Source organism: Phyllostomus discolor, chromosome 12 (assembly GCF_004126475.2).
Source record: "Phyllostomus discolor isolate MPI-MPIP mPhyDis1 chromosome 12, mPhyDis1.pri.v3, whole genome shotgun sequence".
Classification (NCBI taxonomy): domain Eukaryota; kingdom Metazoa; phylum Chordata; class Mammalia; order Chiroptera; family Phyllostomidae; genus Phyllostomus; species Phyllostomus discolor.
This window is the reverse complement of record NC_040914.2, coordinates 4,677,322-4,691,637: the sequence shown is the minus strand read 5'-3', so window position 1 is coordinate 4,691,637 and position 14,316 is coordinate 4,677,322. Positions and strand designations below refer to the sequence as shown.

Genomic DNA, 14,316 nt, shown 5'->3' with positions numbered 1-14,316 from the left:
AATATTATGAACACCTATGTGCCAAAAAAATTGGACAGTCTGAATGAAATGGATAGATTTCTAGAAACATACACTCTTCCAAAACTGAATCAGGAAGAATCAGAGAATCTGATTTAGACAGATTACAGCTAGTGAAACTGAAGCAGTAATTAAAAAAACTCCCAACAAACAAATGTCTTGGGCTGGATGGCACCACAGGTGAATTTTATCAAAATTTAAAGAACTGACACCTATCCCTCTCAGACCATTCCAGAAAATTCAGGAGGAGGGAAGACTCCCAAGCTCATTTTATGAGGCCAGCATCATCTTAATTCCAAAATCAGATAAAGACAATACAAAGAAAGAAAATTATAGGCCAATATCTCAGATGAACATAGATGTTAAAATCTTCAACAAAGTATTAAACTGGATCCAGCAATACAGTGAAAAGGTTATACACCATGATCAAGTAGGACTTATTCCAGGAATGCAAGCTTGGTACAGTATGTGCAATCAATAAACTTGATTAAACAAAATGAATAAAAGCCGCATGAGCCCTGGCCAGTGTCAGTTGGTTGGAGTGTTGTCCTGTGGACCAAAGGTCACTGGTTTGATTCCCAGTCAGAGCACATACCCAGGTTGTGGGTTCAATCCCTGGTCATGGTGCATCTGAGAAGGCAACCAATTGATGTTTCTGTCTTGCATCAATGTTTCTCTTTCTCTTCTTTTTTTTTTTTCTAAAAGCAATGAAAAAAGTCTTATGGTGAGAATTTTTAAAAAAAGGAAAGAAAAAAAATTCCCCACATGACCATATCAATAGATGCAGAAAAGGCATTTGATAAAATCCAGCACCCATTTATGGTAATAAAAAAAAAACCTCCCAGCAAAATGGGAATAGAAGGAACATATCAGTGTTATAAAGGCCATGTGTGATAAACCCACAGCCAATATCATACCCAGTGGGCAAAAACTACAAATGTTTCCCTTAAGACTGGGAACAAGACAGGGATGTCCACGTTCAAACCTCTTATTTAACATAGTTCTGGAAGTCCTAGCCACAGCAGTCAGACAAGAAGAAGAAATAAAAGGCATCCAAGTTGTGAAGGAAGAAGTAAAACTCATTTGCAGATGAGATGGTACTGTTTATAGGGAACCCTAAAGATTCTACCAAAAACCTGTTGGAGCTCATCAATGAATCCAGTAAAGTAGCAGTATACAAAATAAATACCCAGAAATCATTGCAGTTTTATATACCAATAATTAGCATAAATGAAAACTAAGAAAATCCCACTCACAGTTGCTTCAAAAAATTACCTAGGGATAAATTTAACCAAGGTTGTAAAAGATCTGTACTTGGAAACATAAAACTGAAGAAAGACATTGAAGAAGATACAAACAAATGGAAGCATGTATCTTGTTCATGGATAGGAAGAATTAACATCATTAAAATGTCCATAGTACCCAAAGCAATCTGTAGATTCAACACAATTTCTATTAAGATAGCAATGGTGTATTTCACAGAACTAGAACAAATATTCTAAAAACTTATGTGGAACCACAAAGGTCCAAAATAGCCACAGTTATCTTGACAAAGGAGAATGAAGTTGGAGGAATCACACTACTTGATATCAAACTATACTAGAAGGCCATAGTAATCAAAACAGCGTGGTGCTGGCATAAAAACAGACGCATAGATCAATGGAACAGAATAGAGAACCTAGAAATTAACCCACATCATTATGGTCAATTAATATTGGACAAAAGAGGCAAGAACATGCAGTGAGGTAAAGGTAATCTATTCAATAATTAGTGTTGGGAAAATTGGGCAGATCCGTGCAACAGAATGAAACTAGGTCCTCTTCTTTCACCATACACAAGAATAAACCCAAAATGGATTAAAGACTTAAATGTTAGACTCGAAATCATAAAGACCCTAGAAGAAAATATAGGGAAATCATGGACATTTCTCGTAGCAATATTTTTTTTCTGATGTATCTCCTCAGGCAAGGGAAACAAAAGGAAAAATAAACAAATGGGACTACATCCAACTAAAAAGTTTTTGCACAGCAAAGGAAACCATCAACAAAATGAAAAGACAACCCACTGAATGGGAGAATACTTTCACCAGTGATGCATCTGATTAGGGGTTAATGCCCCAAATTTAAGATAAAGATATTTGAAAGAATCTTCAGAATTTTGCACCTTCTGGTAATTCAAATTCAGCCTGTTTTATAACAGATTTTATATTCCTCATGCTATTAAGAAGTGAGATGCAAAATTGTGATCCCAAACCATTGCTGAAACTGACTTATAATTTGTATTCCAGTTATTGTTATATAACTAACATTTTATAATATTTAGTGGTATAAAGCAACCATTTTATAAGGCTCGTGGATTGTGTGTTCAGGAATTCAGGATAGGCACAGCAGGAAAGCTTTATGTCTGTTTCTGCAGATCTGAACGCTGGTTGTAATTAAATAGTTGGTTTCATTTGAAGACTTACTCAGTCTTAAGTCTGGCACTTGGTGCTTTTGGCTGGGACTTCAACTCGGCCTGTCATATGAAATAGTGGCCTTTTCATGTGGTTGCTTGGACTTCCTCATAACATTTGGCCAGGTTTCAGAAGTGAATATCCAGGAGAGCAAGACTCAGTACATGATATTTTTATGATCTATCTTTAAAAGTCACATAATGCCACTTCAGTGTTGTTTGTAAGCCCATCCAGCTTGTGGGAAAGGACTATAGAGCTTATTTCTCAGCGGGAGCAGTGTCAAAGTCATATTGTTGGAGAGCTTATGTGTTGGGAGACATGTTATGGCCCTCTGTGGAAAGTAGCATATGCCAAGTTATGACAGTAAATTATGTTTAGTTCTTAGTAAACCAGTAAAGGAATTTTTAAAGCAAGCACTTTTTTAAGAAAGGGTTGAAACAAGATTTAAAAATTTAATCCTCTCAAGTAAGATTTAATATGGAACCCTATTTCATAATAATTTTATGTATTAAGATTTTATTATTATAATGTTAAATTATAATCCCTTTGTCCCGTTTACCATTTATTAATAACACTTTTATTACTATTTTTATTTTTCAGATAAAACTATAAAATGTAACATGGATTCCTTGAGTGGTTCACCTACAAAAAAATCTGAAGAGAAACAACAATGCATCTCTTTAAAAGATGTAAATAAGGTATTTTTAAATGTTTGTTAAATATAAAGTTCATGTAATGTTAATTTTAAAATATTCTCTTTTAGCCCTGGCTGGTATGGCTCACTGGACTGAGTGCCAGCCCGTGAACCAAGGTTGACAGTTCATTTTCCAGGCAGGGCACATGCCTGGGTTGTGGGCCAGGTCCCCAGTAGGGGGCATGTGAGAGGCAACCACACATTGATGTTTCTGTCCCTCTCTCCTTCCTTTCCCCTCTCCCTAAAAATAAATGAATAAAATCTTTGAAAAATTAGAATATTCTCTTTTAAAATCTAGGAATCAAAAATGTTTTCTGCTTAAAAAAAATCCTTGGCTAGGGTAGTTCCTTTCATGAAAAAATACAGTTTGCTTTTTTGCTTTATTTCAAAAGAACAAGAACTCCAGGTCCCCCCTTGTTCTTGGCCTAGTGGCCTCTCTACAAATCTGGTATTTGTCTTTATTTTGACAAGGATGTAAAAATCTGGGATAATGGGACACTATAATAGTTAAGTTCAGGACTGACCTATCCTTCCAGTCCCTTTGACAAGATCGATAAAAGCAGTGACAGGACATTTCAAAGACCTGAATGCCAGCTCCCAGCCACGTGGCCACTTCAGCCTAGTGGGTAGAGCAGTAGTATCATCAGCTATTTGTCTCCCCACATCTCTGTTGCCTGAAAATTATCCTAGATGGTTGTTGATTAGAAACATTCCCTGGAATTTTGATTCCTCAAGAATGTCTATTTGGCTAGCCTATATATTTTTTCTGGAAAAATTTGTTTTTACAGTGTGTTGAATCTTCAGTGTACTGGCCAGCAAAAAGAGGCATAACCATATATGCTGATCCAGATATACCAGCACCCAGGTATGATTTGTATATTTAGTGTAAGTGACTAGATTCTTAAGTGTAATATTGTTTTGTATAAGATCAATAGTAGGAAAGTATTCACTTTCAAAAACTGGCCCTGGAAATTTTGGTTATAAACATATATTAATTTAAGAAAAATGTTGTGATAACTGGTTAGCAGCGCAGTTGACCAAAAACTGGTAGTGGCTCTAGAGTCTCCTGTTTCCTTGTCAGACAAAGTTGTCACAGGGCAGGTCCAGCGAGGTTGTCTCGGTGAGAGGTGTGGGCAGATGTGGGCCAGAAGGCAACGCCGCACGGGGGGAAGGAGAGGATGGTGGTTATCTTCTTGAAGATGAGTATCAGAGACTGGACTGGAACCCTGTCCTCATTAACGTTCGTCTCAGTGGTGACAATGATGTCACAGACAGGATGTCACATGACACCACCTCGTATATCATGTAGGATCTTAATACAGCGTGCTGTAGCTTCTCTCCTTCTGGACTTGATGCTAGTGCTGTCATATATTTCATTTTTACATTTGTTATAAATGTTAGAATCTGCCGTCATTTGTATTTAAACAGTTATCTTTTAGGGAGATTTAAATAAAAAGAAAATAATCTTGAATAGTTACCTAAGTAGTTACCATGAATGCTTCCTACTTTATGTGTAGATCCAGGCTTCTGTCTGGTGTCATTTCCCTCCCACCTGAGGGACCTCGTTACTGTTTCTTGTGTTGTGGGCCTGCTGGTGATGAATTTCTTTAGCTTTTGTGTGTCTGAAAAATTATTTTAGCTTATATTTTGAAAAAACATATTTGCTAGCTGTATAGTTCTAGGTTGACAGTCCTTTTCCCCCTGTATTGTAAAGACGTTGCCCCACACTCTGCTCCCTTGCATTGTTCCCAGTGGAAATGTATTACCGTGTTTTCCCTTGGACTGCCATGAAGGTTTTCTCTTTATGACTGTTCTGAGCAGCTTCATTACATGCCTTGGTGTCATTTCTCTCATGTTTTTGGTGCTTGGAGTTCATTAGTGTTCTTTGTAGGCTTCTGTCTTCCATCAGATTTGGGGACTATTCAGCAGCTATTCTACAAATATTTTTTCTACACCAATCTCTTCTCCACAGCCTTTGATATTGATGAGACAAATGTCAGACCTTTGATACTGTCCAAAAGGTCCCTAAGGCTCTGTTTATTTTTGCAGCCTTTTTTTCCTTGCTTTTCTTCAGATAAATAATTCTGCTTATCTATTCTTAATTGACTTTTTTGTCATCTTCATTCTGCTGTTGAGCCTATTTGGTGAATTTTTTGTTTTATATATATATTTTTTCAGTTCTAAAATTTTTGTTTTATTATAGTTTGTATTTATTTGCAAAAAATTCTTTTTTAAAAAATAGATTTTATTGACTATGCTATGACAGTTGTCCCATTTTCCCCCCTTTATTCCCCTCTGCCCTGCACACCCCCTCCCACCCACATTCTCCCCCTTTAGTTCATGTCCATGGGTCATGCATATAAGTTCTTTGGTTTCTCCATTTCCTATACTATTCTTCACCTCTCCCCGTCTATTTAGTACCTACCATTTATGCTTCTTATACTCTGGATCTTTTCCTTCATTCTCTCCACTCCCCCTCCCTGCTGATAACCCTCCATGTGATCTCTATTTCTATGATTCTATTCCTGTTCTAGTTGTTTGCTTTGTTTTTGTTTTTGTTTTTAGGTTTGGTTCTTAATAGCTATGAGTTTATTATCATTTTATTGTCCATATTTTTTATCTTTTTCTTAGATAAGTCCCTTTAACATTTCATATTATAAGGGCTGGGTCATGATGATCTCCTTTAACTTGACCTTATCTGGGAAGCATTTCATCTGCCCTTCCATTCTAAATGAAAGCTTTGCTGGATAGTGTAATCTTGGATATAGGTCCTTACCTTTCATGACGTCAAGTACTTTTTTCCAGCCCCTTTTTGCCTGCAAGGTTTCTTTTGAGAAATCAGCTGACAGTCCTATGGGAACTCCTTTGTAGGTAACTCTCTCCTTTCCTCTTGCTGCTTTTAAGATTCTCTCCTTATCTTTCATCTTGGGTAATGTAATTATGAGGTGCCTTGGTGTATTCCCCTTGGGTCCAACTTCTTTGGGACTCTCTGAGCTTGCTGGACTTTCTGAAAGTCTATTTCTTTTGCCAGATTGGGGAAATTCTCCTTCATTATTTTTTCAAATAAGTTTTCAATTTCTTGGTCTTTCTCTTCTCCTGGCACCTCTATGATTTGGATGTTGGAAAGTTTAAAGATATCCTGGAGGGTTATCAATGGGGGAGGTTCCTAAGCCTCTCCTCATTTTTTTAAAATTCTTGTTTCTTCATTCTGTTCTGGTTGAATGTTTCTTTCTTCCTTGTCCAAACTGTTGATTTGAGTCCTGGTTTCTTTCCCATCGCTGTTGGTTCCCTATAGATTTTTCTTTATTTCACATAATGCAACCTTCATTGCTGCCTGGGTCTTTTTTATGCTGTTGAAGTACCCAGTGAGTTCCTAGAGCATCTTGATAACCAGTGTTTTGAACTGTGCATCTGACAGTTTGGCTATCTCTTCGTTGCTTAGTTGTATTTTTTCTGAAGCCTTGAAGTGTTCTTTCATTTGGGACATTTTTTTTTGTCTCCTCATTTCTGTTACATAGTAAGGGGCAGAGACTTAGGTGTTCACCAGGGCAGGGCAACCCATGTGGTTGTGTTGTGGCACTGTATGTGGGGGAGGGGGTCCAAGAGGGAATAATGCCACTTGCTCCACTCTCTGTCGGTTTTCAGTCACTTCCCTGGCTACCCACAGTCAAATTGGGCCCTTCTGGTGTTGATTCCCCAGTGGGTTGGCCTGTATACATTCTGAAACCCTGTGGGTCTCTCCAAAGAACTCTTTGTGAGGCTGGGAGTGTCTCCTGCTGCTGCCTCAACCCCTATAGGTGTTTTCAGTCAGAGGCTTTGAGGCCTTATTTCCCCGTGCTGGAACCTGGGGTTGGGGGGTCTATCTTTGTCCCCAGTTGTTCCTCCCTGTTTATCTGCATGCAGATGAGGGACCACCCAGTCCAAAATCCGCCACCTCAGTGGCTCCACCAGCCACTGCCTTGCCTCGAGTCCTCTCCACCCAGTTGCCCATCTCCACCCCTCCTACCAGTCTGGATGAATGTTTCTTCTTTAACTCCTTGGTTGTTGGACTTCCATACAGCTCGATTTTTCTGTCAGTTCTGATTACTTTTTGTTTTTAAATTTGTTGTTGTCATTCTTTTGGTTGTGCGAGGAGGCACAGTGTGTCTACTTACACCTCCATCTTGGACAGAAGCCCTGTTTGCAAAGAATTCTCTTGTTGCATTCAGGAGTGCTCACCTTTCCCTTTCTTATGGAGCATGGTTATAACTGCTGCTTGATAATTCCCACTTCCAAGTCATCTTGGGGTTGGCACCTGTTGATTATTTTTTCCCTTAACAATTGATCTGATTTTTCTGGTTCTTTGTATGTTGAGTAATTTTGGATTATATTCTAGAATTTTGAATATTAGGATATGAAGCTCTGGTTTCTTTTAAAATCCTCTGTAGGACATTAAGTTTTCCTTGTTCATTTGTTTTAGATTGGGGTCACTGTGGAGCAAAACAGCAATGGAAATAAGAGAGGGAAAAAGATGGAGCTTGTCCTCACACAGTCTTTAGACCGCATGGTCCCCAATTCCTAGTTCCAGAGGGAGGGGAGGTTTTCTCTCAGTTTCAGGGGACCACACTGCTGGTGCCATTGCGTCATGCAGCTCTAGGATCAGAGCTGGTCCTGGGCGGGACCAGGAGAGAAAAAAAAGGAAAAGTCTGTCAGATTCCCCAGTCTGTGTGACGCTTCTCTTCTGAGTTCTCTAACCTGAAATAAAAGGTTTTCTGGTCTAGATCTCCCGCACAGCCCCAAGTCTCAAGCTGTCCTCAGTTCACCACTAAGCTGTGGAGGAAGGTAAAAACCTAGGGAATCTCCATGATTTGGTTGTTTTTCACATCTTCACTTCTGGCCCCTGTAGTTTTGTCCTTGCCCAGAGTTTCTAGTGGTATTCAGGAGGAGGCAGGGGCTCTAGGGAGCTTATTCCCTCCTGCAAGCACCAAAACTGTCAAGACAGTGTTTCCACTGAAAGGGCTCAGCTTCAGTTCCCATATAAACTCACTCATGGAGATCAGCTTGTTCCCCAGTGGTGCTTTGAAAGATTTGTCCCAGGAAATAAAGATCTTTTCAGGATTGGGGTAAATGAGCTTAGAAATTTGAATAAATGTTTTTTACTTTCTAGTGCTTTATGTGAGAAGTCAAATGAGAAACCACTTCGACTGGCTGAGAAGAAAGAACACAATGAGAAGAATGGCTGTGTAAAGTATGAATTTTTTTCCAGGTCTAAATTTTTATTGAAATAGTTGTGATGAAATTGTAAGCAGAATTTATGTATGATTTTATTATAAACATCAAACTTGTCAATTCCCATTAAAAACTACACACACAGGTCTTCTGTAGGCTTTGAAATCTGTTTTTTCTTTTCCATTTACATACGGTAGATTTTTCTGTTTAAAGTCCTCTTCCACTTTAAATAGACATTTCCTAACCCCTCTTCCTGATTCTCTTGGTGAAGCTACCGATTTTATGAAACAAATTAGATATGGTTGATCTTGTGGGGCTGTTGATTTTATAGGGGGTGGTGTTTGTTTTCTTTCCAGTTTTCTGATGTTAAATAGTTTTATCACCTGCTGGAGAAACTGTTTAATTATTTGCAATGTGGAACTTGGAGATTTTTTTTTGTCCTGCCAGATTCGAAAATTGTTCACTACAAGTTAATCATAGAATAATAACTTCATTTTATATTTGTTCAATCTACAAAATATTTTCCTACCTACGGTTAAGATTTCTTACCATAGCCACCTAAAGACCCTCTTACATTTCAAGTACTGTGGCCGCTCTGAAGCTACCAGTGTGACCGAGAGTTTGAGACGGTTCAGAAACGGCTGTAGGTCACACTGTTCACTGGTAGCTCGGGATGACTGGGGAGGGGTGCTGACCATGCAGTCATCCTGCTCCCCAGCTTCTCAGAGGCCACACTGGCCCTATCACAGCCCCTCCTCCAGCAGGAGCTCCTCATGGTGCTTTGAGGCCAGGAGCTTTGAAGGCTGCCCTGGCATGCACAGGTCTGGGTGGCACCCTGATTGACATCCTTCTCCCAAGGCATCCTCTGCCCGGTACCTGAAAGGTGTGGTGCTACAGCGGTTATTTTCCCTGGAACAAAAGACCTTGCATTGTCCATGGAGCTCCTTTCTTTCTTCTATTATTACATGAAGTATTACTTAGTAAGTGAACCCTGAGATAACTCTTTTACCTTATGTTTTTGTATTTGGAAGGTTGTATTTTATTTCCTGTTTGGCTCAATGCCCTTTATTTAGAACCCACCGATTAAATGACATAGTCTACTGTGGGTTGCAGGGAGCTTGGGAAGTGTTCAAGATTAAACGGTGAAGAAGGAAGGAGCCAGTGGATTTTTTAGGAACTTGTGATGACCTGGTGATCATGCTGTCAGAATAAGTGGTCCCGGGACTGGCAGTTCTGTGTCCACAGCTTGAGGCTTGGGGTGGGGGTAGGGGTCAGGGAAGCACGGGACTGGTGTGACCACAGTGGCCTCTGCAGCACAGTGAACAAGGCAAAACAGAACAAGCAGAAATTTCACAGTTGTGTCTTGGACTGTGTAGTTCACTTTACCTCACTTGACCAGTCAAGGAAGAATTAAAACAATAACTCAGTTGAAGAAATAGACAGTCTTTTTTTCCTTCAAATTATCCTTTTAACTATTTTACAGATTATTGCAGTTTTTAAATCCTGATCCTCTGAGAACTGATGGAATCTCTGATCTGAAACAGGTATTACAATCCTAAAAAAAGGTAATAAAAAATTAAAAGAAAACTGTTTACTTTTTAAATCTTTCTTGCTCCCTCTAAACTTGAGATGGGAAGAGAAACTCAGTTGGAGACCACCTAAAGACATCCTTTTAGAAACTGTCTAGTGACTTAGTGCTTTAGAGAAATGTTTTTGTGCGGGGGAGGATGATAATAGAAGGTCTTCCTTTCATTTTGGTGGTTTGGGTGGTTTCTGATAAGCATATATACCTAGGCTTTTATCAAAATCAAACTCTCTTTTTCATTTCCATAAAGTTTCCGATCTTCTGTGCTAACGCCATAGGGCAGAGCTGGCTCATGTGTGTGTGCTCTAGTTGCAGAAGCCGACGGTGAGCTCACAGCCGCCCTCTGCCCAGCTCCGGAACAGGGTGGAGCCTTGCCTCTCCCTCGACACAGCGCCACTGTCGGCCAGCCTGAAAAAGGTAAAAGTGCTCCTGAAACCAAATTAAAGAAGTCCCGTGCTTCCCCCACTCCCACCCCCACCCGGGCCTCAGGCTGTGGACACAGAACTGCCAGTCCTGGACCGCTTGCTCTGACAGCATGATCACCAGGTCATCACAAGTTCCTCAAAAATGACCTGCCCGAATGTAAAAGGATTTTAAATAAATGCTTCTCCTAATGTTGCATTTGTATAATTTCGTTGCTTTTGAAATTCTCTTTTGAGCTTTTGTTACTACTTATTCCTTTTATTTATTTATTTTTTTACTGTTGTTCAGTTACAGTCGTCCCACTTCCCTCTTGTTCCCCCCCTGCCCCGCCCACTCGCACCGTCAGTCCCCGCCCCGGTGTCCATACCCATGTTCCTAATTTTTAATTTGTTCTTAAGTCCAGGTTAACTCCTTACAAGTGAATAATTGTTTTGTGGGGAAACCATTGTGTAACTGTAAGTGCTTTTCTGAAATAAGTTTTCAGATGTGCCTGTGGAGAGGGGCTTGGAAGGAGCAACAAGCTGCCAGGGCAGTTATGATACAGACTTCTTAGCGTTCTTTTCCGAAGTGCTTTATGGACCTGTGGCTTCACTTAGTAAATTGGTCATTGATTATCTACTTCCCTCTTGATACAAACAAAGTTTTAAAGTTTTTTTTTTTAAGATAAAACCACGAGGGTGGATAGAATGAAAGCAAAGTTTAGTAGACAAGAGCCTTCCACAAATTTCGGGCGTTGAAAAACAAGCAGCAGAATGTGACGGACATTCCCGAGGAAGGGGTGAAGTGGGTGGGGGTCCTGAACTTCCCCACACTGTTTCCTGAACATCCACAGCCAGCTAGTTTCTCAGGAAGGAGATTGAAGGCTTTTTTTTGAGCAACTGAAAGGCCCTAGAAATGACCTTTAAACCATCTTTTTTTTTTTTTAAGAAATATTTTATTTATTTAGAGAGAGGGGAAGGGAGGAAGAAAGGGAGAGAAACATAAGCATGTGAGAGCTACATCAATAAGTTGCCAACTGGGGTCCTGGCCCACAACTCAGGCATGTGCCCTCACTGTGAATTGAACTGGCAGCCTTTCAGTCTGCAGGCTGGTGCTCAATCCACTGAGCCACACCAGCCTGGGGTTTAGATGATGGTGTCTGGAATTCTCCCAGTAAGAATGTGTGCTTGCTGCCCTTCCTTCCTGCAGCAATGTGGCTCTTACGTGGTATGGAGCTGTGCCCTGCTCACACATCTTCCTATCAGTTCTTAGTGTTTTATTCCACATGAGCAGAACATCGGGGATCTTGGGGTACTTGAGGAAAGCCCTCACCCCTGGAAAAAGAGATCAGAACAAGCTCTGAAGTAAACAATGTAGGGAGTAGAAGAAAACATTAGAAATTAAATGTCCTCCGAGATAGGATATATATTACAGTATGAATTTAACAATAACAGGGTACTATAGATTCTTGGAAATTCAAAATGTTATGTAAATTAGAAAGTCAGTAGTTGAGAGGTCAAACGGAAGCGAACTATCAGAAAGTATTACAGAACAAAAGACAAATGGAAATAGGGAAGAAAAGAAAAATTGAGTGTCAGTTTGAGGTCTGGTGTCTGAAATGGGATTTCTAAAAGGAAGGGAAAGGGCAGAAAATTCAACGAAAAGTAGCACATGAATGATTTCTAGACTTAATGGATATGACTGTCCAAATCGAGGGGTTTACCTGCGGCAGGCCCAGCACAACAAGGAACAAGATAGTTGATGCTGTGAAGCATCTGAACTAGGAGGATTCAGAGGTCCTGGTGGATCCCAGAGAGAGGAAGCTGGTCCTGCACAAAGGACCAGGAAGTTGTGTCTTACCTAGAGGTCTGCACTTAAACTACCAAGAAGGTCTGAGGATAGCAGGAAGACATTGTCAGACATGCAGAGTCCTCAGATTTACTTCCTCTGTACCCCTTCTCAAGAAACTACTAAAATATGTTTTCCACCAACACAAGAACGTAGGCAAGAAAGAAGACAGCTTGAGTTGCAGACAAAGGGCAATGACGGTGCAGGGAGCTCCCAGGACGAGAGCTGCATACCAGGTGTAGCACGGAACCAGTCCTGATTGCAGTGGGGTTCAGGGCCCGGGGAGGGGGCACTGACTTCATGGAGGTAATGGTGCTGATGGGGTTAGCCTTTTGGAAAATAGTATTGAACTTTTGGGAGGGGGGTTTTAGTGACAGTAACAGAAAATAAGCAAATAAAGGCATGTATTTAAAAAGCTGTACAAGTGAAACTGATGTACCAGCAGATTTTGAGAAAAAAGAGAAGCCACATCCTTGCTCTGGTGAGCTTCAAGTGGTTGGTCAGTGGATCCTTTAATTGGGAGCCTCGGAAAGCCAGAACCTTCTGACAGGAGTTTGGTGCTTGAAAAGATTCAGCAGAACTTACGGAGTTAGGTCTTAAAATACCAGACTGAGCAGTGTATTACATGTTGTTTGGGTAAATGAGCAATGAAATGGGTTTTTAAAAATTAGTTTACTTTATTGTGGTTTTTGGTTGTTGTTGATGTTTTGTAGGCTCTTCAAAGAAATAAGTTTCTGGGACCTAGCCACACTGAATCTTACTCTTGGCCTCCCATAGCACGTGGCTGTGACGTGGTTGTCATTTCTCAGTGTGGAAATGACCCTTTGTTGTACCTTCCACCAGTGCTTACGATTTTGCAGACAGGGGGCTGCTACAAGTCATTACCAAGTAGAAACGGAGTAAGTTGAAGACCATTTTGTTTCACAACACAGTGGATTGAATGTTTATTGTAAGTCACATGCCTTGCCTCTGGTAAACTTCAGTTGCATCACTCATTTGGTTTTCGTGCTGGCAGGACAGCCGCTGTCCTGTGAGGAACTTTTCTCGTATCACAGCCATTGCTTCCCTCACACAGACTCTCCCCCGTGGCCCCTACTTGTGTGCCACCTGCTGGGTCAGAAGAGCCCTGGCTTGTAGAGACAAATACTTGGTTTATAAAAGGTACCTCAGTGATTTCATGTAATTGTCATGGCAACCCTGTGAGATGGTCAGGCCAGGTATTCTCTTCACCATTTTATAAATGAGAACATTAAATTCACGAAAAGTCACTGGGATAAATTCTTAGCAGCTGACAAGTGTAACAAGAGGTGAGACAAGGATGTGGGTGTTCTGTCATCTCATCTCGTATTCTTTGAAATAACTTCATGGCGCCCCCACACTGCTTTTTAAGCCTGCTTTGTTTTTCCCGGGTGGAGGAGTCCAAAAATAGCTGAGAAGGATGACGGAGAGGAGAGAACTGGGGACCAGTGAGGAGAGAAGTGTGGGGACCTCTGCTTTGCTGGGTCGGGCCGTTGGGGGAGCCGGCATGCATAAGGCCTTTGCTTGGACCCTGGCCCAAAGGACACACAGGATAAGGTGAAAATTAGCAGTGCAAAAAGATACTTAGAATTGCATTTTAGAAAAGATACTAGTTTATTTTTCTAATTATCCTAGGTAGTTTAATGATTTTCCTTTGGAAATTGGCATTGGCTAAATTACTGTGTATTGATTCAATAAAACAAAATGGATACATTTGCATCCCTCAGTTATTTGGCAGTTGGCCCGTGTTGATGAGATGCAGCTTGTGTGGAGATAGAACCCTGGCTGGGCCAGGAAGGGATGTGCACATCTTGTCTCTTGTGTCCACTCTGCGCTCTCTGCATCTCTATGGTCAGTCTGCTTTTAGGCCTGACACTGGAAGCTGGTGCTCACCTGGAAAGCGGAGACTCATTCTTGTCTTCAGTAAATTGAAGGCAGGTGTCTCGGAAGGTATTCAGTAGGCTGTGCACCTTCGGGAGATACCTATGGGGTAGTGCAGGCAGAAAATGTCGTCTCCTGTGGAAGAGAAGTTAACCTTTTTAAGGCCCCTTTCAGGAAGCAGTTCGTTCACCCTGGTGCTTAGGAGCAGGA

At 40.8% G+C, this 14,316-nt stretch overlaps 1 protein-coding gene across 1 annotated transcript in view; it reads left to right on the top strand.

The window, feature by feature from the left end:
* Positions 1-14,316, top strand: part of LOC114511272 (putative ATP-dependent RNA helicase TDRD12) — a 179,355-nt gene that overhangs the window by 144,408 nt on the left and 20,631 nt on the right. Inside the window, exons 9-14 of the mRNA XM_036012909.1 lie at positions 3,071-3,168; positions 3,953-4,029; positions 8,311-8,391; positions 9,856-9,916; positions 10,267-10,374; positions 12,921-13,106. Of these exons, the coding sequence (XP_035868802.1) occupies positions 3,071-3,168; positions 3,953-4,029; positions 8,311-8,391; positions 9,856-9,916; positions 10,267-10,374; positions 12,921-13,106 (611 nt within the window). The remainder of the gene's footprint in view (positions 1-3,070; positions 3,169-3,952; positions 4,030-8,310; positions 8,392-9,855; positions 9,917-10,266; positions 10,375-12,920; positions 13,107-14,316) is intronic.